The following is a 24,913-nucleotide window of genomic DNA, read 5'->3' as shown; positions in this document are numbered from 1 at the left end:
CGCATAGTGCGCTTATCTGGCTTTAGGGGTTGTAGCAGTTATAAGGATTTCACAGATCTGTGCAAACATGATATCAAAGGGAAAGAGGAATTACTGAAATAAATATCTTTATATCTGTATATGCACCGACAAGAGGAAAGGAGTGACCTTTGCCCTCCTAAGAGTCTACTTTGAAAATCATTGCAGTGATATTTATAGTTAAAGGTATCCTGTGAGTTTTTGACAACTAGTAGTTCTACAGTATTAAAAGCAGGTTTTAATATATTACTACAACATAGTTCACATTGTCCTTAACTGTGGGGTTAATGCCTGTATGCCTACTGTATTGGAAAAAACTGATGTCGTATAGAGTCAGGCAGGAAATTTGTGTTTGAAGTGAATCAGAGAATAATGTTGAACAACCTTTCCAAATTCAGCAGCTTGGCCAAAAACAAAATTAAGAGAGAGAATGTGCCAAGAAGTTTAATACCAAATCCCCAAATCCTATTTACATATTTAATTATATTAAGGTACCTACAGTGTACTCCAGTCCCTAGGCACAAGGACCCAGCAGAATAAACATCCCTCTTACCCTCCATGCCTCTCCTTCCGGCCCTCCCTCTTCCTCCCCTAAACCCATGTGCTGCTGGAGGAGGTGTAGGGAGGTGATTCTACCTCAGCATGTGTGTCTATGAAAGATACTGAGAAGGGCTCACTAGTGAGTACAGGGTGTTTGGGAGCAGAGAGAATGATGATGGGTTGACCTTTGGAAAGTGTCTCACCTAAAAAAACCTGGAGAACATGGAAGCCAAAAAGGTCCTCCATTTTGTGCCATCTGGTAAGTTTTACAGGGGTGGAGTGGGGTGAGAAGGTCTTTCACGGTGCAACTTGAGCCAACTGTGTCGAACACATGGAGAAACGCTCTATATAGAATGTGTAAGTGAGTGTGTGCTCATAGGATGTTTAAAATAGTTTGAAAGTGTTGATAGAACCTGTATTCCAGGCGTTCATCTTTGGAAGCACAGTAATTTCATAACACTACCATATTCTTCCAGTCGCCTGCTTCTTTGGGTGCTGTTTAAATGTTTTATGTCTTTTTATTATTGATATTAAAACCACAGAATATGAGCATGGTACTTTTATTGCCAGGAGAACCAGAAAGTCAGAAGCAAAGGATGTGGGTCAATATTTACAACATGGCAATAAATGGTACGCTTGTCTGTCATGGAAGGTTTTTACAACAGACCTGCAAATAAGTTTCATCTGTTTGAACACTCTTATAGAAGCACACCAGAGAAGGGAACCATTCCAGACAAATATTTTGCATTGATTAAAAAAAAAACTTAATAAAATTAATTGGTACTTACTTTGATAACAGATCTTCTAAAAATACCAGACATTCATTGTTTTCAGTTTCTCAATTGTCAGGATTTTTTGTTCTTCTTTGTCTTATTGGGATGCTAAATTGAATATGTTTAAGCTTTAGGAATTTATTGATTTATGCATTGTTTTTTTTTTTCTTTGTTTTTTTTTTTTTACTATTTTCTGACATTTTCAAGACCAAAATATCAATCAATTAAATGAGGGATTGGGAGATTAATCAATCATGAAAATAATAGTTGGTTGCAGCCCCACAACACCAAGTATAAATGTATTTTCTATTCAGAGCCATTAAAGAGTTAAACAGTTCTGCTTGAATTTTCTCAGGTCAGGGATTAAGAAGATTATCTGGCAGAAAAATGTCTAATATTCTAATCTGGCAAATTTCAAAGCTTTCCATTCTAGTTTAAGGCGTTCTCTGGTTGAAGTTGATGATAATGTGATTTCAGTTACAATTTAGTCTTCACAGTTAATTGGAATTTAACATAAAAGCTGTATCAAACCGGCAGTTTGTTGTTCCTATGCTCTTCAGACTTATAACTGTTATTCAGGCTTTGTTTTACTCACCAAAACCTTTACGTAGTTGTTAGGAATTTGCTGTTTGAGCTTCAGAAGGATCTTCACAGCTACAAAGCACAACGGTGTAATCCACTGTCAGAAACATTACTAATAACACATTTTCCCTGTCTGTTTTCAACTACTGGTCCATCCACCCTCTCTGCTATCACTATGGAAGATCTAAGAAAGGTTGTAAAGGATCTCAGCAGATCCACCTGCTCTCTCTCTCCACACTACTTCTTTTAAATGTACTTTTAAATGTCTGTTTTATCTATAATGAGTAATCAGGCATTTACCTAGCCCTCTTAAAACTTGCAATAGTCAAACCATTATTAAAGAAAAACAATCTAGATCCTGCCACAATTTCTAATTACCAGCCAATCTCCAATATTCCGTCCCCGAATAAGATCGGAAAAAAAGTTATTCAAAAGCAATTCGAAGACCACCTGACTCTCAACAGTCTCCAGTTCAGTCAGCTTTCAGTGCAAACCACAGTGCTAAAACATCCCTTCTTAAGTTAATTCATGATCTATGAGCTAACAGAGACAGGTTTCTATCATGGTATTATTAGATGCGGCCGCTTTTTTGATTGAGAGGCTTGGTAGGTTAGTAGGTAGTAGGTAGGACTTTCAGGCTCAGTGGTTGACCTGTTTGCACCCTATTTAAAGGGTGTCTTTCTGGAACTTTGTCTCTAAAAATGTTGACATTATGACGTTGTGACATTATGCGGAGTCCCTCAGGAGTCAATACTTGATCCATTGCTCTTCATTCTGTGCATGGCGCCTCTTGGCCATGTAATGTGTAAACACAAGATATGCTATCATCATTATGCTGATAACACACAGTTACACCTGCCCCTGGGAAGCTTCAGCCCTTCTAAGTCACTGGTTGAAGGGCATTAACAACTGGAAGTCCCACAACTTCCTCCAGCTCAATTACAATGACATTTCAGAGACATACCGCAAACCACTTATTTTCTCATTTATAGACTACAGGTAATCCAAAATTCTGCTGCCAGAATCCTAACAACAAAGAACAAATTTGATCACATCATGCCTGCTCTGTGTGAGCTTTCTGCATTGGCTCCCAGTTAGTTTCAGAACTGACTTCAACATTTTACTCCTTGTCTATAAAACTCTAAACAGTCTTGCTCCACAGCACCTCTCTAACATAGTCATTCAGTATGAACCTATCACAACTTTCAGGCCTTCTGGTTCTGGTCTTCTACTTGTTCTGAGAGTCAAAACAAATTCTGGTGAAGCTGTGCTTGTGGTCTCAGCTGCTGGAAAACCTTGCTAAATTAAGTTAAATGTGCTCCAACCATAACATTGTTTGACTTGTTTCATTGTGTTTTAAGTATCAAACTGATATATTTGGCTGTGTTTGCATGCATAAATTTAGCCTTGCTTTGCTTTTGAAACACAAGTCTCTCAGAGGATTAGTGCCATGTGTCACACGAACTTCTTTAATGTCTAAACGAAAGCAGACAAAGATGTGTACTTTGACTAGTAAAGTTAAACTTGTGTGATTGTGATTACCGTTGGTCCAGTGGTCACATGTGCCACAGTGGATAAACAAACATTGGGCTGTCTTTAAGGTGTTGAAGTGGAATGAGCTGTGGTTCCTCCTTCCTGTTATTTACTTTATTTCGATAAATGAATGTGTACAATGTGACTTATGGAGTATACGCTGTCCATGGTACAGCTGTACGCATCCACCGTGGTTATTAGGCCTTGAGGGTTGACTGACCTTTAGCAGTAGATACAGGAGTTAAATATTTTTGTAACATAGCACATGATAGTATGTCTTACCACAGAGCATAAAATCGAAAAGCAGGTCTTCTAATTCAAAAGAAAGGCTTCTCTGACCCTTACTATTGTGAACACCACGTCCCGTCCCCTGTCTGCCCGTTTGACCTTGCAGAGTTGAACAAAGTTTTCAGCTCTGTAGCTCGGAGCACTTGTTTCCAGAGACCCAACAAGGATTCTTCTGTTTCCTCCTGTTCAAGGACATCCTCTGCCCGCAGATAGCAGGATGGCAGGGATTAATAAAACATCCCTTAGGCTTTACGTCAGCTCGAGAAGAGGAGGACAGGGGAGGACTGAATGAATTAAAGCATGACCCTGCTCTTTTGTGAATGTAAACACTTAAGTTTTTGCCGACACATATCTGACCCATTATGTTGCTTTGCTAGCTACTACCACTCGACATTATGGTGAACAGCTGTTTTATATGAAGAGTGGGGTTAGCTTGTCACCCCAAATCACATCTGATTGAATTACTTAAATTAATGCATACACACTAATGTTCAAGACGAGTTAACACAACCTTTTAAAATATTTGATAAAATATTGTTTTTCAAAAAATATATAATTTAACTTCTCTTTAATAGAATTGGACCAAATAATTCACAAAAAATCTGCTTGCTGTAGTTCAAATAGGGCCAAGGGGTCAGAAGTCAGACTATTTTGAGGAGCAGTTAATGTCAGAGTTGCCCCTTGAGGGAAACTAAGGCTTGACTTACATTCTTGTCACTGTCAACGCCACCAGACTGCACCGTAAGCAAAAGGAAGTAGCCCGACTGCTCACAGGAAACCCAAAGGCACGAGCCATCGTGACCCACAGGCATGCACCCACACATGCAGAAAGGCTGTAAAATATTATGTCTGATAGATTTTACTGTAGCAGTCAGTACTGACTGCACAGTGATGGACAGAGAAGATGAACAGGTGAAAGTTCCCACACCGACTGTCAATTTTTACCTCAGAATCTCATTTTTTACAGCTGGAACTGATGAGGAAAGTGTGCAGCACTACTGTTCAGAGGCAGTAAATCTCTGTTGTAGATTACTGCTGATAAGATACAGTTGAGAGTATTTAAAATAAACTTGACCTTTGTCTTTATGAGACAAGACTGAAAAAGTCTCAATCAAGCAGACTAAATCATCCTCCCCTCACCCAGCTCCAGTATAAACAGCTCGTTTCATAAGCTGTGATGCACCCTGTTGTCTGTGCAGACTCCTGTGAAGAGGAGGAGGCCTGGGAATGTTCTCTCTAATCTGCTTTGAGATATAGCCTTGCTCAGGAGCCCCTGGAGCCACACTCTGCCTCAGGCATAGAAAAGCTCATCTGTACAGCTGCAGCAGTGTCTCACAGATACATGACCGTCTACACAAACATCAGTCACAGCTGGTGTTAGATTTTTGTTGTAACTGAAAGTGATGGGGTCTTTTTTGAGTTTCTCAGCAAGTCGTTTAATAAAAAAAAAAAAAAATAAATAATAATAAAAAAAAAAAAATTCAACAAACTCAGATGCCATGGATAATTAACTGGCTTTTTAATTTAAAAAAATTTAATTTGTGTTTACAAAATGTCCATGAGTGATAGGCGTACACATTTTTCTGCAGGCTACAAACCTGACAGGCTGTTTTTGTCACTTGTGAAGTCAGAGCCACTGTTGCAAAAAGGAAGCAACAGGGTCAAACTGTGTCAGCCTGCACGGAGTCCAGTTTCACACCATTTTAACACCATGTGCTGGTCAGCTTAACTGTGTCGCACATCTCAATGAAAACATTTTAAACAGCAAGTCTGCAATGAAGGGATTTAAGTGCTTTCATTCATGTTCTAATATTTAAGATGTTTTGGTAGTGGTGTGCCTTGGTGGCCTTAGGGTTTAGGGCACTGATCATGAACCACAATGCACCTGGTTTTAGTCTGGCCAGGAAACTTGCATTTCCTTTCCCAACTCTCTACTGTTGACTCTCAACTAAGGGCTTAAAATATACATTTAATGTGAAGGGTTCTTCACAGTGCCAAGTGGTGAGAAAATCTTTTCTTGAAAAACCTTTGTTTTATGGATTTCACAGAGTCAAAAAATCAGCTGGGAAAATTCTCACCGTATGTATGATACATACAAACAAAACTCTCAGGCCCAAATCTGACCTGACCTCAGTGACCTCAGTGGTAGCTACAGCCCTGGTATCATGTTGTATGGTGTGGAGGCTGACAAGGGCAGAAAAAGAATTTGCCTCCAAGTGGTGAAAAGTTGATTAATACTGATTTGAAGCCAAAATTCTTCATTGTAAAAGCCATTTTTTTAAACATTTTTATTTTGGAGTCACAATTATGATTATCTCATAAGACTGTAACCTTTCCATAATGTGGTTGTTGCCTTTGCAAGTCAATACAAACAATAATGAAACATTTTAATTTAAAAGACCTAATAATAATGAAACAAGAAGTTGTGCAAATAACGTATTTGTCTTTTCTCCCCCCACAGAAACACCATCTACTGGGAGGTCCAAGAATGGATATGTTTTCCAAGAGATGGGTGCGTAGCTGCAGTAATTTACTTTGATCAGCATGGGTCTTGATCTTTTATGTTCTTGATATTATCTGCTTTGCAAAGACAGAAAATATTCTTCAGGGGTTTTTTTTTCCTTCAGGAAACTGGAGATAACACATGCTAATTTATTACACCAGTTATTTATGCTAATGCCAATGCCTCTTGCTGCTCACTGATGACCCATTTCACATGCTGGTGAGCAGCCAGTCCCTTTGCTGTGTGTTGAGAGGTTAATTAATGGGTAAATAACGAGGCAGATGATCTCTGAGTCAATGATGGGAAGAGGGAATATTCATGGCTTAAAGCTTTGCTCATGAAGGGTTAAGGTTAATTCTCTAATTCTGAGGCAGTTTTCTCTCTGTTCATAAAACTCACAGTCGAGATGCCATATTTATCTGCCATACAATGAAGGAATTTACGAGGGGCTGCTATTGTTATATTGCTGCATGTCTGGTTTAAGGGGGATTTTTAGTGCGCTTCTCTCTCTCCCTCTTGCTGTGTGCTTGTCAACAGATGGCAGAGTGGTGGGAGGGCAAAATAAATTGTCCCTTACTGGAGACACTGTTAATGTGGCTAACATAGCATCTTAACCTTGATACAAAGAACAGTTTTATCTCAGCGTGGCTTATCGCAATAAGGCAACAACTGAGGCTGTGAAATGGCCTTTATTACTGCTCGTTATTTTATGTGATTCACTCAGTTGTAAAGTGACTTTTTAAAAAGCAAAGAACAGTTATTCAGACATAGACACTCTGAAGGTGAAATTACAGTATATATAAACTGAGACATGGGTTATACTTGACTGTGACCGTTTATGTTTTATCCACAGAGCTGCAGGATGGGGAACAGGAGGACTGTGGGCAAGATTCACCTCACAAGGGCCACATCTATGACAACCAGATCCAGATCAGTGTTTCAGGTACGTGTGTGTTACATGAGTTAATTGTTATATATTACACCTAAACATTAGAACAAAGATGTGGTGTTCAAGATATGAGCAGTGTGTGCAAGTTGTTGTACTTATTTCCTTGTGTTTCTCTGTTTTATTTTGTAGATTCTGAGGGTCCTGGATTTGGGCTTTTAAATACAACAAGAAAAGTAAGATTTGCTTCTCCAGTTGGCCTTTCCATGATATCTCACAATCCTTCCTGCAGAAAAGCTCCTATTTTTTTTTTACAGTTTCTTTTACATTTTTTAGCACTGAATATACAGCCCAGAAAAAAAGCTGTTAAAAGCTACTATATGTTTTAAAGGTACACCCCATGCTTTTGTTATAGCTCCCAACAGTGCCCTCAGATCCCTAAAGTTTCCAGTCAAAACAAAATCAGAAAACGTACCATTAACACTTCACCTGTTTTCACCACGACACAATTACAATCAAGCCATCAATCAAATCCCCATTGTTTTTGGCTCCCACCAGTATGTAAAGCCAATGAACTTCCATGAGGAAGTGCGTGCCCACAGAGACCTGGACAGCTTCCTGGCCCAGGCAAGCATCCTTTTGGATGAGAAAGCTGCCACTCTGGACGAGGTCCTGAGGCGAATGCTAACTCACGTGGTGGAGGACGGCCTCGGGAGCTGTGATGTGAATGAGGTCATGAACTCTCTGTTCACAGACGCTGGAGGAAAGGAGTTTAATGGTAAGAAACACTAAAGAAGTCTCCTCGGAATCACTTTGAGATGAGAGGCTGCTTTACATATTAACACTGAAGCTTTTTTGGCTGTTCATTGCATTTTTATACTTCACAGTTCACCTTCTGTCAGAGACCATTCAGGGTGTGACTGCTACTTCCACTGGCATTCGATACCAGCAGTCCTGGCTTTGTATTCTGTGAGTTTACCTGTGATAGTGTTTATGTGAAAAGGGGCTTTTTTAACCTTTTCTTTAATGTCAAAAACTCCTTTCAATGGAAAAGTGATTTAGTGAAAGCTTCAATAGGGGGGTCTCTAATTTACACCTGCCAATACAGAATGCGGCACAAATAATTTTTCTATCAATTCAGCTCCAATGTGAGGAGCCTGCAGAGGCGTCATGTCTGTGTCACCCGCCTGGAGAGGCCGCAGAACTGGGGAGTCAACTGCTGCGAGGCTCGCTACGTCATCCTCATCCTGGCCCCTCCTAGAACTGTAAGGTCCAATTCTCACTTCTTTTATTCAAAACATTTTTTCCTGCCTTTCTTTTTCTTGGTTGACCGAAACAATCGATTTGACAGTTTATTAGAAATAAATAAATAAAAATACTGCCTCGCTGTTAGAATATGTCTACATCGTCTCTTAAATGTTCTCACTGCCCTGTTTCAGAAAAGCACCAAGACAGCCATTGAACTGGGAAGAACATTTGCGACAATGTTCTCTGACATTTCCTTCAGACAGAAGCTTCTGGAGGCCAAGACCCAAGAACAGTTCAAACAGGAGCTGGTCTACCAGCGGCAGCAGCTCTCTATTGTCAACGAGAAGCCTGTTGTAGAGGAAGTGGTGGATTCAGATCCACGTAGAGGGAAAAAACTTCAGGTGTGAAAGAAGACTAAAGTTGGACATGTAAAACAGACATGTTGGCTCTGTGCTGTAATCAGTACAGAAATCATTCAAGTTGCTCTGTAACCTGGCTTATGTGTTTTATGTTATACAGGAACAACTGTGATATCAAAAAGCATTAACCTAGAAAAGCTAATATATAACAATGCGGAAATATAAAGCTATCTAACAAAACAGGCTCACTTGTAAAACCAACATTTATATTCTCCGCCGACTTTTGGGTCTCTACACATGTGGCGACCACCCTTGTGTTTTCCCACTTCGTCCAGGCACATAAAGATGTGGTGCAGTAAAGCAGTTGAGCCTGATTATCTGATCACTCTGTTTCCACAATTTATCAGCCAGGCTGCAGGAATGAGAAGGAGCTGGGCAACAGACTAGAAAAAGCTGCCAGGTCTGCCATGGTTCTGGCAGCAGAATGTGTGCAGCTCCATTTAATGATAAAGTACTTCATTATGTCCAGTGTTTAAATTAAGAGGAAATGTGTGTGGTCAGGTGGGGATTGGAGAAGAGGGAACAGCCAAATACTGCCTAGACAGAAAGCATCGTGTGTTTGGGTGGTAAAAGACTGAAGTTAACAGCCGGTTGTGGCTACACCTGATGTTCTAAACAGTTTCAAAACAGCATTTAAGAGTAGGTCTGTTGCAGCCAAACCAAAGTTTTAAGCTATTCTGTTGGTCCAAAATTATATCATACAGTGTCTTTGATTATTTAAAGGAAAAAAAAATCAAAAGGACACATTATCCAGTCAGCAAATGTATGAAAGTGAAAGTACTTTCAAATTAATTTTCTCTGCTAATGAAATATTCTACTGTCTCCTCTTACTCAAACAAGTCACAGTCAGAGGAAGTTGTTGGCATTAATAGACCACCATTAACACAATGGAACGATGCATGAAAATCAGTTTGAAAAGTGGAGCCTTCTGTAACAAACCAGATCTGATTTGAAAGATCCACTGTAACTCCTGGTTATGTGCTGTGCACTTTCAAAGGATATGGACACATCTGATGCAACATTATTACCCTTATTAAAGCTCTAGGATCATAGGTGGAGCCCTCTAACAAGGCAGTTCCACCCCTGGATGTGATACTCCTGGCTCTTAGCATATTTATGTAAATTTGAGACAGGTCTTTAATTCTGTGGTCCCATTAGAGAGCTCTCCAACTAGTCAGACCACTTGAGCTTTAATATGTGACTAAGTATTGTTCCCTGAACTAAGTACAGTCCTTCACACTGAAGCATCCACAGGCTCTGACTAGATTCTGTCTTTTTCCTCACAGTGCAAAGATTTTCTCAAAGCTGGTAAAGGCATTTATGATGACCTCCGTCGAAGACTCCCCCTCTACCCCTCAGACTTCACAGATGGTATTAGTATCTTGTAATACTAATTGGGCATGTGTCTGTTTAGCTGATTTGTTACTGCTACACATCATGAAATGTCTTCTTTAAAGCCTTACTCTTTAAAGTGGTGAGGTTCTTATATATTTAATAACCATTTAAATAATCCATCAAGGCATAACCGGGAAGGACCGCTCTCTGCTGAAGTACACCACCACTGCTATTTTCCTCTACATTGCCATTCTACTGCCTGCTATTGCTTTTGGCTCACTGAATGATGAAAGCACAAGAGGAGAGATAGGTATAAACCTCAGTCTTTATTGTCTTGAGCTGCAACATCCTGCTATATCATTATATTACTATTTCAACTGACAAGTATGTGAACTGCTCTGCAGAGAAACAGCAATATAATGTAATAATGACTTGTGTCAAACAGCTATCACCAACACTTTTAAATTGTGTTTTCTTTTATTTTTGCTGACAGATGTTCAGAAGACCATTGTTGGCCAGAGCATTGGAGGAGTTATCTATGCTTTGTTTGCTGGCTCACCACTCGTTATTCCACTGACCACTGCACCACTGGCCATTTTCATAAGTGGTGCGTATTGTGCCCTACTGTATAAAAACAGACTGAAAGCAACATTTGATAAGGTGCTCCTCTGTATTGTATTTGCTAAAAGGTAATAAAATAAAATTCTAATACACCGAAGTGTATCAATTGCCAAAGAACGTTAAAGAAAACATTACATGAAGTAAATGTAATGCGAACAACCAAATAATGACAGGTCACTAACTGTAACCTCACTCCACCTCCCTTAGCTTTCTGATGGTGCCTTTACAGCAGAGAGCTCTGATAAACCCACTGTTCACAATCTGCCATGCAACACATGGCTGATAACTGTGAAGTGAATGCTGGCTTTGCATTCATCGGGTCTCCAGAAACACAACTTTAAATAAATGATAATGTTGCACTGTGTCTACTGTATGTGTATGAAGGCCATTGTTTGCTGATATGTCATCCATGATAGCTTTATAAGCTGGTAATTTGTTTGTCTGGCCAAAAATTATTTAATGCAGCTTCAAGATCGAACTGTGTGGCATTTGTTGTACGCGGTGTAGTTGTCATTTTTGTTCTCTGGACATCAGTTTCAGTTTAATTTATAGCAGTGATTCAGATTTCACTATGCCTAGACAAAGTAGATCAGCTTGGACATCCTTTTCTACTATTTTTATGTGGATACTTACAACTTACAGTAAACAGGAATAAGAACTGAGACTTTAAAAGACATGTACAATAGTATCCCAAACAATGATTGATTTAACAATATGGTAGCAGTGAAGGTGTAAAACTGCTACTAATAATGAGATTATATCTGTGTGTGTATTTATGTTTTGTAGTCATCAGAGGCATCTGCGACGACTACGGCCTCGACTTTGATGCTTTCTACGCCTGCATCGGTTTATGGAACAGTTTGTTCCTCATCCTCGGAGGCTTATTCAACGTCAGCCTGCTGATGAAACTCTTCAAACGGTGAATACACTACACGACTCTCGGATAACATTTGTTACCATGACACATCACAGACAGAAACCCCATACTTAAATATTTAAATACATATTTAAATGCAACTAAAAACCAAACCTTGTGGCCGTACATTGGGGTGAGGTCACTGATAAGAAAAGACACATGTTATGACTTCCTGTTTTCAGCCACAATCATTAATATTGTTTAATGTACGCTACTGCTAATTCAGCCATCATTTTGCCTTGAATGGACTGTTATGTCTGTGCCTGTATGAAAAAACACTGTTTTGATAAAACATGAATGATCACGGCACGCTTCTTTTGTTTCCATTATCTCCCAGCTCAACAGAAGAAGTCATTGCTTTGTTCATCTCCATAGCATTTGTCGGGGATGCAGTGAAAGGCACCATCAAAAGTGAGTCAAGCCAAGGTCAGACTACATTAAACATGTTTTGAATGCTTCCACAGCAAAGCTACCCCTCCACACTGCAGGGGAAACATCCTGTCTGTCATTTGTTATTCTTAATGTAGCCCAGCACACACACAAATCCATCATGGAGCCTTTAGAGGAAAGGCAAGCATGAAATCAAACTAGCCCCCCCTGTGTGTTGTATTATAATTTCAATATAGTTTAGTCTTTCATGTTGCTTCTGTTTATAGCTTTTTCACAAGGATTTATCACAAGAGAGGAAATAAATGGACGAGAATATGGTGATTCTTTAGAGCTTTCCTCCTTCCTCTTCAAGCCTCGGGCTGCTGTAGTTTGGCAGAAAACTAAGCAAAGCTTGAATACAGTGCACTGCTCGAAATGCCTGAATACCTGGAAATACAAAGAGAATGACAACATAAAGGGAATTGTATTGATGAGGTTCTACAATATGTATGAAGATACCTAGAGAGGTGTGAAATACACATAAAAATGTGTTTTAATAATATATTCTCTACTTGAGCGTTGGAGTTTTTTTCAAGACTTGACAAGCCCTGCAGGTTTTGTTAAATGTGTCAAAAGGAAGAATAGAAACAGTCATATTCAGTCTTCTAGTTAGTTTCCGCTGTCATCACCTTTTTCCTCCCTCTTTCCTCCACACTTCCCAGTTTTTGAGCACTTCTACCATGGGCCCACACTGGCGACAACAAACAGCACATTGGTGCTTCAGCAGATAAATGAGATTCTAGAGAAGACAAAAAACCAGACAGGAGGCACGCCTGAGCATCATAATGAGACTGGCTCATTGTTGGGACATGCTGAAGGACACGCGTCAGTCTTCCTGCCTGAGTCTTTGGTGTTATGCACAAGGGAAAGGCCTGTCCTCTGTCTGCTGCTCATGTTGGGGACTCTGTGGCTGGGCTACGCCCTCTATCTGATAAAAAGGAGGTATGTTCACTTACTGGACCTTAAAGGATTTCCCTTTATTCCCTTTCCTGGCAAAGGTTAATGAGAAGATTGATGACATTCAAATATCAGTATGACCAGTGTGAAGGGGGTCACTCCTCCTGGCCAAGAAGGCTTTGTGCTAAGCTTCACAGCTGCTGGCTGTAGCTCCATATTTACCACACGAACATGACAGCGGTGTCCATCTTCTCATCTAACTCTCGACAAAAAGCAAGCACCATTTTCTTTACTTTAAGTAAAAGCAGCAGTACCACAGTGTAAAAGGACCTCATTATCTCAAGTAAAAAGTCAGGCTTTAAAAATAGTATTATCATCAAACTGTACTTACTGCCCCTGGGCCAGATATATGAAACTCATGCTGTGAATTTCAAACATTGTTCAAACCCACAGAACTTTGTTTTAGCTTCTCAAGAAAATACTCAAGTTTCAAAAGATGCCTGAATGAATTTTTAGGGAACTGTGAATTAAATTAAATTTTAAGGAATAGTGCATCCATTGAAAACATGGTGTTTTGAGTTTGTATATTTCATTCAGTGTAACGATTACATAGCTTTAAAAAGTGCTGTGACTAGCTGAAAAAGAATTTACCAAAATTTACAAAAATTAGATGCTAAGTTATTATTAGAGTATTAAAGAGTATATTAGAGTATGAAAGAGTATTTCGTAAAATTATGTTCTTTTCCTTAAGTAAAACTCTGAATGCAGGACTTGGACATATTTTTACATTGTAGTACTGATACTTTTACTTCAGCAAAATATCTATATACTTCTTCTACCTCTGAGTTTAATTATAAAATAAGATGGAAGCACATTAAAATTGTACTTAAGTATAGTATGTGAGTAAATATAATTAGTTTCCTTCCACCTCTGCCTGTAGCAGCTGCACATTCACTCACATAACTTAGTAAGAGCAACTGAAAAGAAAAAAAAAAATCACATCCCAGGAGTCAGGCAGAAGGTTACAAATCATGCACAATGGTTTGACTCTAACATTGTGTATTCCCATGTCTGACTCCTGGGATGTCATCGCTCTTTCCCCTCGGTGGCGAACTTTCAGCACTTGACATGGATTCTTTGTTAGACGAGGGGAATAACTCCTGTAAATACTGTAATAAAACTTGTAGAATTTATTACATCAGAGTTGCAAAATACTGAAATATGTGTCTCTTTGTTTTCCCACAGCCCGTATCTGAATGACAAAATCAGAGAGGTGGTGTCTGACTGTGCTTTGCCTATCTCTGTGGTGATATTCTCCTTCATTGGCTCCTACCTTTTCCTTGACATACAGCGTGAGTACAGATCTCTCAAAACAAAAGGACTGATAGAAGAGCACCCTTGAGACTGAAAGTCACAACCTTGGCACAGAACACCTTTCTAAGTTCATAAATCCTCTCTTGAAGGAAAATATTTGTTTCCAGGGAGCTTTCAACTCACTGTGGGTTCTGAATCAATGTGGGTCAAAGTCAATGGGTTGAAACACTGTTCCAAAACAAAACTTACAAGCAGAGGAGGTTTCTATTCAGGCATTTCTTTTATCGTTGTAGGTTACCTTGCAAATGTGTTAAAACTCTATTTGAGGGGTTTGTATTCAATCTTGTTTTCTATAAATGTTATGTTCCCATTAGTCCCTGTGTTCAGTGTCCACGATGGCCCGATCTTCAACTTCCCTCCATTTGAAAAGCTGACAGGAATGAACACACTGAGTGCGGTTGGGCTGGGTTTTCTCCTTGCATTGCTCATCTTTATCGACCAGAATATTGTCATCTCACTCACACATGTACCAGAACACAAGTAAGAACCCAGTGTTATGTTTGCCATTCAATAACAACAAATTAAATATTAATTGTACTGTAAACAATTTCTTTTACATAATTTCTTGTTTACTTTACAAACATCTAAGTGGTGATATTGTTTATCCATAATCACTTTTATTGGCGAACAGATCCAGTTATAGCTCATGAATAAGAATAGAAGTGCTGCTGCAGCCTTTCATTGACAAACCACTCGAAACTTGTGTGTGTGAACATCTGTACCAGGTTGCTAAAAGGCACAGCGTTCCACTGGGACTTAATGCTGACTGGCTTCATCAACATCCTCATGTCCTGTCTGGGGTTGCCATGGATGCATGCTGCCTTCCCACATTCCTCCCTACATGCCCGTCAGCTGGCCAAAGTGGAACAGCACGTAGAGAATGGGCACCTCTACACGACGTGAGTAAAGTTAAAACTAGGACAAAAGGCAGGCAGGACTTTGAAAGACAGCAGTGAGACACTTGTGTGTCTACACTCATTTTACCCACTGTTTGGAGGTTTTGTGAGACTGGTGTAAGTTTAGATTCTGACTAAGATGCTGCACTTATTTCAAAACTATAAAAAAAAATTCTGTGAATTCTATGAAAAAGAAGAGTTAAGTCCACATTGAGGCTATAACCTGTGATTAGGGGTTACAAATAGCCATGGCTTCATTTTAGGAGGTCAAAAGCTAAAAAAAGGTTGGTAACCACTGCTCTGTGGTTATTAAGTACATGTTCTGTTATCACATAAGAAGTGTTTACTTACAGCACTTTGCCTTTGTGTCCTGCAGTATCGTCAGTGTGAAGGAAACACGACTGACTGCCCTGGCAGCCAACATCCTAATCGGCCTGTCTGCCTTCATGCTGCCCATTCCTCTGCAGTGGATCCCCAAGCCTGTCCTCTACGGCCTCTTCCTCTACATCGCAGCCACTTCACTTGATGGGAACCAGATGGTGGACCGCATGGCCCTGCTGCTCAAGGAACAGGTGAGCGGGAAGGAAATAAAAAGACTGTGGCTTGATTGGTTGGTCTGTTTGCTAATAGTCAATGTGCCAGTTTGTATCTTTTTGTCTCCCTCTTGTTTAATAGTTATCAATTAGATTTCACATGGTTGCAGCACCAGATGGCAAACAACGGTAGTTTGAAAAAGTCTAGTTTCAAAAGATTCAGAGGGCAGAAAAAGTACAGGCACTAAAATCTACAGCAACTTTGCCACCACCATGACGAAAAAGATTTTCTAGTTTTTCCAAGAAAATGTGTAAAACCTTTTCCTATTTTCTTATGATGGATTTATATGTTCTTATAAAATGAGTATTTTTCTGTTACTTCCTATGAAGTAAAAAAGCAGCCTTTTAACCATATTACATTCCCACCTCTCTGTCCAGACATCGTATCCTCCAACCCACTACATCCGCCGTGTGCCTCAGAGGAAGGTCCACTACTTCACAGGGTTGCAGATGATCCAGCTGATCATCCTGTGTGCGTTTGGGATGTATCCTCTGCCCTACATGAAGATGGTCTTCCCCCTCCTCATGATCCTGCTCGTCCCTGTCAGGTGAGATGACCCAGACCAACAGGGGGCAGAGTGGGACCATGGACGCCAACACAGTCTGCACAGAACTGACATTAGTCTAACATTCACACTGAGCTTTTTCTTTTAAAGGGGAACTCCCCTGAGCTACACATGAAGATCAGTTTACCAGTCACAGGAGGTAGCACTCAGTGTGAATACAGTTGGATAATGTGTTCTGTGGTTTTAGAGGAGCCTTCTAGAATCGGAGAAAATAACCCAAGTGATAATCATCAGTGTTATCTCAGCTTGAGCTTGGGAGAATTTTAAATTGAAAGCCTGTGTTACAAACTGTGGGAGTGGAGTTAGAAACACGTAGCTTTTTATCGGTCAGGAAGGGTCTGTTGAAAGACGCTATCAGGTTGTATTAAATTGAAACTGTAGAAACCAACATTTTCGGAGAAATGCTTACGGCTGAGAGTCAGGATCTCGGACTGTGTTACATCAGTTTTGACCATTCATTTTAAATAAATCTATCTCTTTGGAGGTGAAATACTAAACTGCTGAATGAACACTTAAATGAGTATAACACACAAAGTGTCTCCAAGGGTGCTGCATTAATCTCACATTGTAAATTATGGTGTGATGAAGATTTTACATACAAAACGTATGATGAGCTTATAAAACGTGATGCAGTATTAAATATTAAACAACCCAACAATGTGATGAATAATGAAGTAGTTAACTTCACCTCAACAACATTAAAATGCTAATTAGACATAATGATCAAATGGTTTCATATATATTATTATAACACTCACAGGGCCCATTATTCTGTATGGAGTGCTTTTAGTTATGATAATTTAAGTACTTTTTGGTAATAATACTGAAATAGTTTTACTTAGTATTTATAGTGTAAGATTTTTAGTATTTTTAAGCTGTTATTGCTACTTAAACTTTAATAAATAATCTGAATATTGGTAGTTTGCCTACATTGTGTTCTAATTGTTTAAAAATTGCCCAAACTGGTGTTTTGTTTTTTCAGTGATTTATCCTTTTGGCCACTGTTTCCATGTAAACAATGCATGTGACTGTTTCATGTGTTATCTCTCTGTGTTTTATCTCAGGACCAGTCTGCTTCCCAAAGTAATTGACGCCAAGTATCTGGATATCATGGATGCCCAGCACATGTAGAAGAACGCAGCAACATTATGAAAAGATTCATTTTTTTCTGCATTGGAAGGGAAACAGACTCAGAACTCAGTGACTGTGTTAAAAGCTGTATGAAATGCATTTGGACTGCAAGATTTCAATGCAAGCACCCTGCTAGTGACCAGATGACCATTTACACCTCTCATTTCCTTTCTCACCGTTGTGCACAAATTTTCCATCAGTGTAGTTTGACTTTATTATGAAAAATTCCCACATCTTTAATGCATTTAACAATATAGTCATGACGGTGTTTTGTCTGATTTACCTCTTTTTTTTCACTCACGCACACGTATCTGTGGTCACGGACAGGTGCACATTTTTTTTGCGTATAAAAAAAGTTAATAATTTGATTTAATTTAGGCATCATGTTATTTGATAGAGAGCTGCTTGGCCTGTGTCCTACCTGACTTCAAAGTGTGATGTTGATGGGGTGAATAGCAAAATCAGTAATTACACTACTGTAGAAAATCCATGAATCATTTAACTGAGTGAAAAGGAATTTCTCACAGTTGAAAACATGCAAAATGAAGTGTCACCTCACACTGGTTTTAATTCAAGGCACTAAAGTCAGTTATTGTAAGATACGTTACAATTATTCATATGAGAAAAACTGTTAGTTTCATTTTGTGTAGACACATAACATGATGAAGTATGTTATTATTAAATGTAGTAGGTTCTGTGCATTGCAGTGTTGGGATTAAATTAAACTGCTGGGAAACAAATAAAGCCCTTTAAAGGAAATGAATGAAAATTTCTTATTATACTGAACCTCCTCAATATTACAGTGGCTCCAGTAAGTATTCAGACCCCCTCACTTTCTGCACAACTTTTTATTATGTTGTAGACTTGATTGTAAACAGATAAAATCACCAGTTTTGCAATTTCTACTCAATAATCCATAATCACAAAGTGAAAACATGTTTTTGGAAACTTTTGCAAGTTCATTAAAAATAAAAATCCGAAATTTCTCCTTCACAAAACTATTCAGATCCTGAAGTCAGAGCTTTGTAGAAGCTGCTTGGGCAGCAGTTACAATTTTGAGTCTTTTTGGGCAATTCTCTGAAAGCTTCGCACACTTAGATTTGGGCAGGTCATCCCATTCTTCTTGGCAGATCCTCTCAAATTTCGTCAGATTGCATGTGAAGTGTTTGTGAACTGCCATCTTCAGGTCACAGATATCCTATGGGGTTTAAGTCTGAGCATTGGCTGGTCCACGCAAGGACACTCAGATATTTGTCCCACAGCCACTCCAGTGCTTTGGTCATGCTGAAAGGTGAACTGTAGAACCAGTTTCAAGTGACATGCACTTTGAAGCATGCTACTGAGATGCCCTCCCATAGCGTGATGTTGCCAGCACCATGCTTCACCGTAGGGATGGTATTAACTAGATGATATGAGCAACGCTTGATACTCACCAGACATAGTGTTTTAAGCTCTGCACAAAGGATTCAATTTTTGTCTCATCAGACCAGATAATCTTTTTACCTCATATTCTCAAAGTCCTTTAAGCGCTGTTTAGCAAACTCAAAACCGACTGTCATGTTCCTTTTACTCAAAATGGCCTCCATATAGCCACTCTACTATTAAGGCCTGATCAAGGCCTGATGCAGCTGAAATGGTTGTCCTTCCAGAAGGTTCTCCCATCTCTGCAGAAAACGTGTGAGACTGAAGGGTAAAAATGGGCAATTGTATCCATTTAAAATTAAATCTACTACACAATAAAGTATGAAAAAGTGAATGGGCCTGAAAAGGTTCTGAAGCCACAGGAGCTCTCAAAGCTAAATACTTAAAATGCACCATGACGTTTCCATCTCTGATACTGTAGGTAACAGGACAGCACCTGCTCAAATACCGTCCCACACAGCATCAGCACAATGCTGTCCTTCATTAAGACGAGGAGGACTGGCAGTTGTAAAATTATAAATGTTGAATTCCTTCAATAGATGGCAGTAGAAGCTCATCCTCTGGATAGTGTGAGATAAGGCTTGGCTGATGTGTACTCACAAGTGCATTATAGGAAAAAATGAGCCAGATTCATGTCATTCTGTGGAATACACTGGGACGATGAACTGAAGAAGATTAGATAGTTATAAAAGATAAACATAAATGTCCCAAAACTAACCACTTTTAGATGTTTTGTCATGTAATGTTGTTTCACCACTAACTTCCTGTGAAGTCTCATTTGTAAGCCAACAAACTGCCTGGCACTCGTATTTTAGATGAATTTTATTGTCTCTGCTGTGTTCAAATTGTTTTTCCTCTATTAATGTATCAACTGTATCATCACGAGAGTTTTCCAGGTCTGTACTGACTGTCTGTATTGAGAGGTTTGAAGATATTTCCAGGGAAAAAAACAATGCCCAATTGCTTTTTCAGCCCAATGACAAACAAAAGGAAGTCCCTCTTCACATTGTGCAACAATAAAAAGCAGAGAACACAATTATTGTCTGTGTATAGTTGGCTGAAAATATAACCATGAATGCAGCAGAAGAAAAGCATTTGTTCACATTTAATAATCCAGAATTAAATTGCGCAAAGAAACAGCCTGTCTTTGTAAAACGAACCAAACCTGGAAGGCACTGTGTGAATGTCCTCTGACAGCCAGTTTGTGTTCTTTTTTAATTTATTATAATAGAAAAATCACTATGTATGTTTGGATGCAAATTACCAAATTAGAAACGCAATTCAGCGACTGCAAAAATACATGTCTGTCCTCTTCATTTTAACATGAGCAGCATTTTAGGTTCCCACTCTGGGCTTGATTACTCTCTGTCGTTCATTGTCCTTTTCAGAACTGACAGAGCAATTATGTCGCACCAAATAGGAGCACAATTCAACACCTAGAGATGTGAAAAATAACCACAAATTGACCTGACACTGTGTACATCTCGTGTGCACTTATAATAAATACACAGGAAGTAGAAAGAGGAGTAAGAATTTTACTTGATTTGAACAAAGTCAAGAATGGGCAAAAAGAAAGCCAGAGGTTGTAGTTAGAGATTTGAGGTTGAAAGCAGAACCTGATGATGTTGCTGCGTAGCCCTTATGTCCAGGTCGGCCAATACACAGAGCCAAATGTAGGCTCAAGTATGAAAATGCAACCAATCCAATGACTCTGCTGAGACTGATTCTTTGAAGGGACTTTGTGTTAAAAAAAGTGAGGGAGTGAGAGATGATGCAACAGTCACCATAGAGATACGTCCACCTCTTGGTCACCATAGAGATGATGCCAATTAATTTGCCATCACAAAACCCTGTATATTTAACTCTCTGCCACCTACACAGAGTACCCTTTCCTGATCTGAGATCTGAAGTGAATAATTTGTGCTCTTGTCTGGTAGTGGAAGAGCCCAGCCTCTTCATTAGCTCTGCACTTCTTCCACATTTTTAGACTGTTCTCCATGTACCTGAGTTGCCTTGTCTACCTCGAGATTGTTCCACATGCCAGAAGTGTCACCATCAGGTTCTATGTGCTCTTGATGCCCTGGAAGCCGCAGAAGTTCCAGCGTTTTTCCAGACTGGCTCAAACCCCGGTGAGGTGCATGGCAGCCGAGAAAGTAGATCCGCCACCTGACCAGGGTTAATCTGGAGACACACACACAACAAAAGGGAAAAGCACAAGCAAGAGTCAGGTGCCACAAAAAACTACTTTCACACACAAATTAACACAGACATTCTCACACCTCCACCGTTCACAACTCGGCTCTTCATTTTCATTATGCTCACACTCAGTTCTCACACCTTCACTTAAACCCCATGAACAGGCCAAGCATCAAGACAATATGAGCTACAGAGCATGACAGGATTTACGCCAGCTCACACCACCCAGGTGGGCTGAGGAGAATCAGGAAAGCTAAGGTGATGGTAGAGACAGAAATCCAATGTACGAGCTGCTGGAATCAACCCACAGTGTCTTGCATTAATACAAGACACTGTGGGTTAAAATCTATGTTGTTCAAGCCCTGTGCTGATGTCTGGATGCATTAAGGTCCATCATGGAGATAGGACTGGTGCGTCATCACAGACAATGGAGCTGTGTGAGTGTGGAGCAGGCAGATAAGCTGAGAGGATTGGGTTTGTTGTTGGGGAGTCCAGCCAGTGGTATTGACAAAACTCTGTGGGCTGCTTGATGTGCAGCATCAGTGTTGAAACAACAGATACAAAGGCAAACAGCCACACACAGACTTTAACAAAAACTCAGGTACACACACACAGTCATGCATAAAGCATTCTAAACACATACAAAATGCACACATGCACGTCACATACAAGTTTTAAGCAATAGTTTGATGTTTAGGGAAATAGAGTTAGATGAGAGGCTTGATATAACACTAATATTTGTGCAGTATGAAGGTAGAGCCACGAGATGGTTAGCCTATCATAAAGACTGAAAACAGAGGGAAACTGCTAGCCTGGCACAGTGTACTGACACACCCAGGAGTACACTTTTACATCACTGTAGCTAGATGAGACATTAAACACTGAAATGAAATTTTCACCTGCTGTTACCTCAGTTTTTCAACAAAAATGCCAAACATTTGCTGGGTCCAGCCTCTGATTTTCTTCTATATGCTTTTAAGTAAAATCTCTTTATGTTTTGGAGTGTGTGTTGGACAAAACAAGTTATTTGAATGTCACCTCAGGCTCTGGGAAACCCCAAAAGCATTTTTCAGTGTTTTCTGACCTTCTGAACACTACATTATAAATCAGTTTTATCAAAAGGCAATAGAGAGACTATATAAATGCTGAAAATAACCTTATGACAACACATTATGGACTGATAGAGAAAAATCCTTTATTACTAAAATTACTGTATTTTAAATCACATGAATTTGTTTGTGAACGATATAAGAGGGCAGGAGTGTTATCAGATCCAACACAATGACGCTGAATGTATTTAATACTACACTATGTTGGATGAGTGCCTGATGAGACACCATTAACTGTTATTACTAAAATCAAGACACAGAACAATCTTGCAGATCATCACTATAACAAAATCTTATCAAATTACCAGCGGATGCTTTTGTCGTGGAGGTGCCAGTCAGATGTGAAAAGGAGAGAGGCAGGAGGTCATGAGAGGACATTCAGAAATCAAGAACAGTCTTGGAGAGACGGTGATGACAAAGCTCAGCTCATTTAGAAACCAGGAATCAGGTCAAACATGTCGCCTTGTTCAGAGAAATCAGGATGACTAACTGCCCGAAACTGGCAGTGGCAGGCAGCAGCAGACGGATGCAGAACATGAATATATTTATCAATAAGTTGTGCAAGAGGGGATGTGTGATGAAATGAGAAAGCGATAAATGCAACAGGACAGAAACAGAGAGGCGCCAAGGGAGCAAAGACAAACTTGCTGTATATGAAGTTTCTTGGTATTAACAAGTTAAGAGCAGCTGTTGCCTTAAAGGTTGAGGCAAACAAGCTTTTGGCCGTGGGGAAGGTCAGGAGTGCTTCGTCCTGCATCAGTAGAAAAATACCTGGTGGGATAAACCTGCCCTCGTACCCAAACAACAGCTGTGGATTTGCACAGCTGCCCACAATAGATGATGTGGTTGAATGAAGCAACTCCCTGTGTGATTGTGTAACCACTAGGGGAGCAATCCAGAGCTACTATCTGTATTACACTGAATCGAAATAAAATAACCGCTACTGGTTTGGGTGTAAATCAAAAGGTAAAAGGGAAAAACAGACGTCAGAACTGCACAGCCCTTTGATATATGATCTTCTTTAAAATCTAGAGGATGTGTATATAATAGGCTCATTAATGTTGCTTGGTAGTGTCCCTGAAAAAGAGAGACTGTTATTAAAAAATATAAATAAATGAGAAAGCTATTTGGGACTGACAAACTTCAGCTTGTCAGTTTCCTGTCTTCTGTCAGGTCACGTACAGTGATGTAAAAATAACACCTGTTGATCATCAGTCAAGCTTTACTCTGCACTGAACACCTTATCTGATGAAAACTGATAAAAAGTTACTGAGGATGAGCTTTTCTGAACGTCTCTGAGTACTGAACGGAAACCTAAGTACACCTCTGTGTTTTTAGACTAAAGCTTATTTGTTAACGTGCAACCCTTGTGAGTGCAGAGGGTAAAGCAATGCGGCTTTAAATTGATGTGTGTGTTCACCAACCTTTCCTTAGATAAATAAAGGCTAAAAAAAGAGTTAACTGATGGCTCTTTCCTGCTCTTCAAGCTTGTTTGCGTGCCAGGAATCTAAAATGGCACAGCAGGACCCTGGCATACAGCAGGCCCATATGTCAGCCCTGCAGGGAGATTTAATCTATGTCACTATGTCTAGGACATATGTGTGTGTGTGTGTGTTTGTGTATGTGTATGTGTGTGTGTGTGTGTGTGTGTGTGTGTGCTTGTTACCTTGGTGTCCAAACGCTGCAGGTAGGAACAGATGTACTCAACGCTGGCTCCAAACGGGTGGACGTGCAGGAAGGTTGAAATGATCCCTGGGGCTGAACAAATAGGTCACGGAGACGTGTTAATTGAACTGTCAAAATGCAAAGACAGACCTTGTCACAAACTTCCAGTTCCAAACAAGACTTTAAGCATTAAGTGGCTTTTCTCAGAGCTCCCAACACTGTTAAGAGCCTCTTGTACATTGTGGCTCCAGATTAGAAGTGTTTAATAATGGCTTTGGTGCCGTTGTCTCTCATCAAAGTCGTGTGCTCCTGAAACTCTCCACAAGCTCAACCAAACCATCTGCTCTCAAGTTTCAGATAGGGCCAGGAGAAAGATAATCCTCCACCTCTGAGAGCACCAAACAGCTGATAGAAGAAACAAAGACTTCTACAAAACCAGCTGAGATAAGGGTGGTCTCTCAATGACCTGACCTCAGTCTGCATGAGCGAGGCATAGTTCAGACTATAACACTGAACAAGAAGAAGAACAAGAAGAATTGATTTAACATAGCTTGAGTGTTATTTTAGCAGTTCGGGCCATAATTTTAGAGGTTTTGACAACACTGCACTCCCCAAAGTCACAGATGACAGCCAGAAACAAATCACGTGCATGCTGGTTCAGGTGTGATGTCTCTCTGTTTATCTTCCTGATTTATAAATAAGATGTGACGTGAGTTGGAAAATGACAAAGAGAGAGAGAGAAAAGAAGAAAAAATAACAAAACAATTATTTTTGCAGGCTTTGCAGCAAATCTCTGAGTCCTCACAGATTTCATACTGCTAAAAGCAAAAAGATGGTGATGGTGGTTAACTCTACTGATGACCAACTATGATCAAAAATCATTCATCACTGTTGGTAACAGGCAGTGATGAGGGAAATTGAGTTTGCATTACACAGAGGGGTGGAACTTGAGTAACATCATGATTGTTGAGTG

The 24,913-nt window shown here is 39.7% G+C and overlaps 1 protein-coding gene across 1 annotated transcript; it reads left to right on the top strand.

The window, feature by feature from the left end:
* The first annotated feature begins 723 nt into the window (after positions 1–723).
* On the top strand, positions 724–18,287 carry LOC121188392 (sodium bicarbonate transporter-like protein 11). The gene is made up of 20 exons (XM_041048128.1): positions 724–817; positions 6,196–6,246; positions 7,091–7,180; positions 7,316–7,359; positions 7,682–7,901; positions 8,011–8,092; positions 8,265–8,388; positions 8,563–8,772; positions 10,077–10,161; positions 10,310–10,435; positions 10,619–10,732; positions 11,533–11,665; positions 12,000–12,073; positions 12,754–13,033; positions 14,234–14,340; positions 14,677–14,842; positions 15,088–15,261; positions 15,635–15,830; positions 16,230–16,399; positions 17,482–18,287. Exons 1-20 carry the CDS (start codon positions 781–783, stop codon positions 17,546–17,548), a joined length of 2,550 nt encoding a protein of 849 aa, XP_040904062.1. The 5' UTR covers positions 724–780; the 3' UTR covers positions 17,549–18,287.
* The last annotated feature ends 6,626 nt before the right edge of the window (positions 18,288–24,913 follow it).

This window comes from Toxotes jaculatrix, chromosome 10 (assembly GCF_017976425.1).
Source record: "Toxotes jaculatrix isolate fToxJac2 chromosome 10, fToxJac2.pri, whole genome shotgun sequence".
In the NCBI taxonomy this organism is placed as follows: Eukaryota; Metazoa; Chordata; class Actinopteri; family Toxotidae; genus Toxotes; species Toxotes jaculatrix.
The sequence above is the reverse complement of the archived record's forward strand: the minus strand, read 5'-3'. Positions and strand labels throughout refer to the sequence as shown.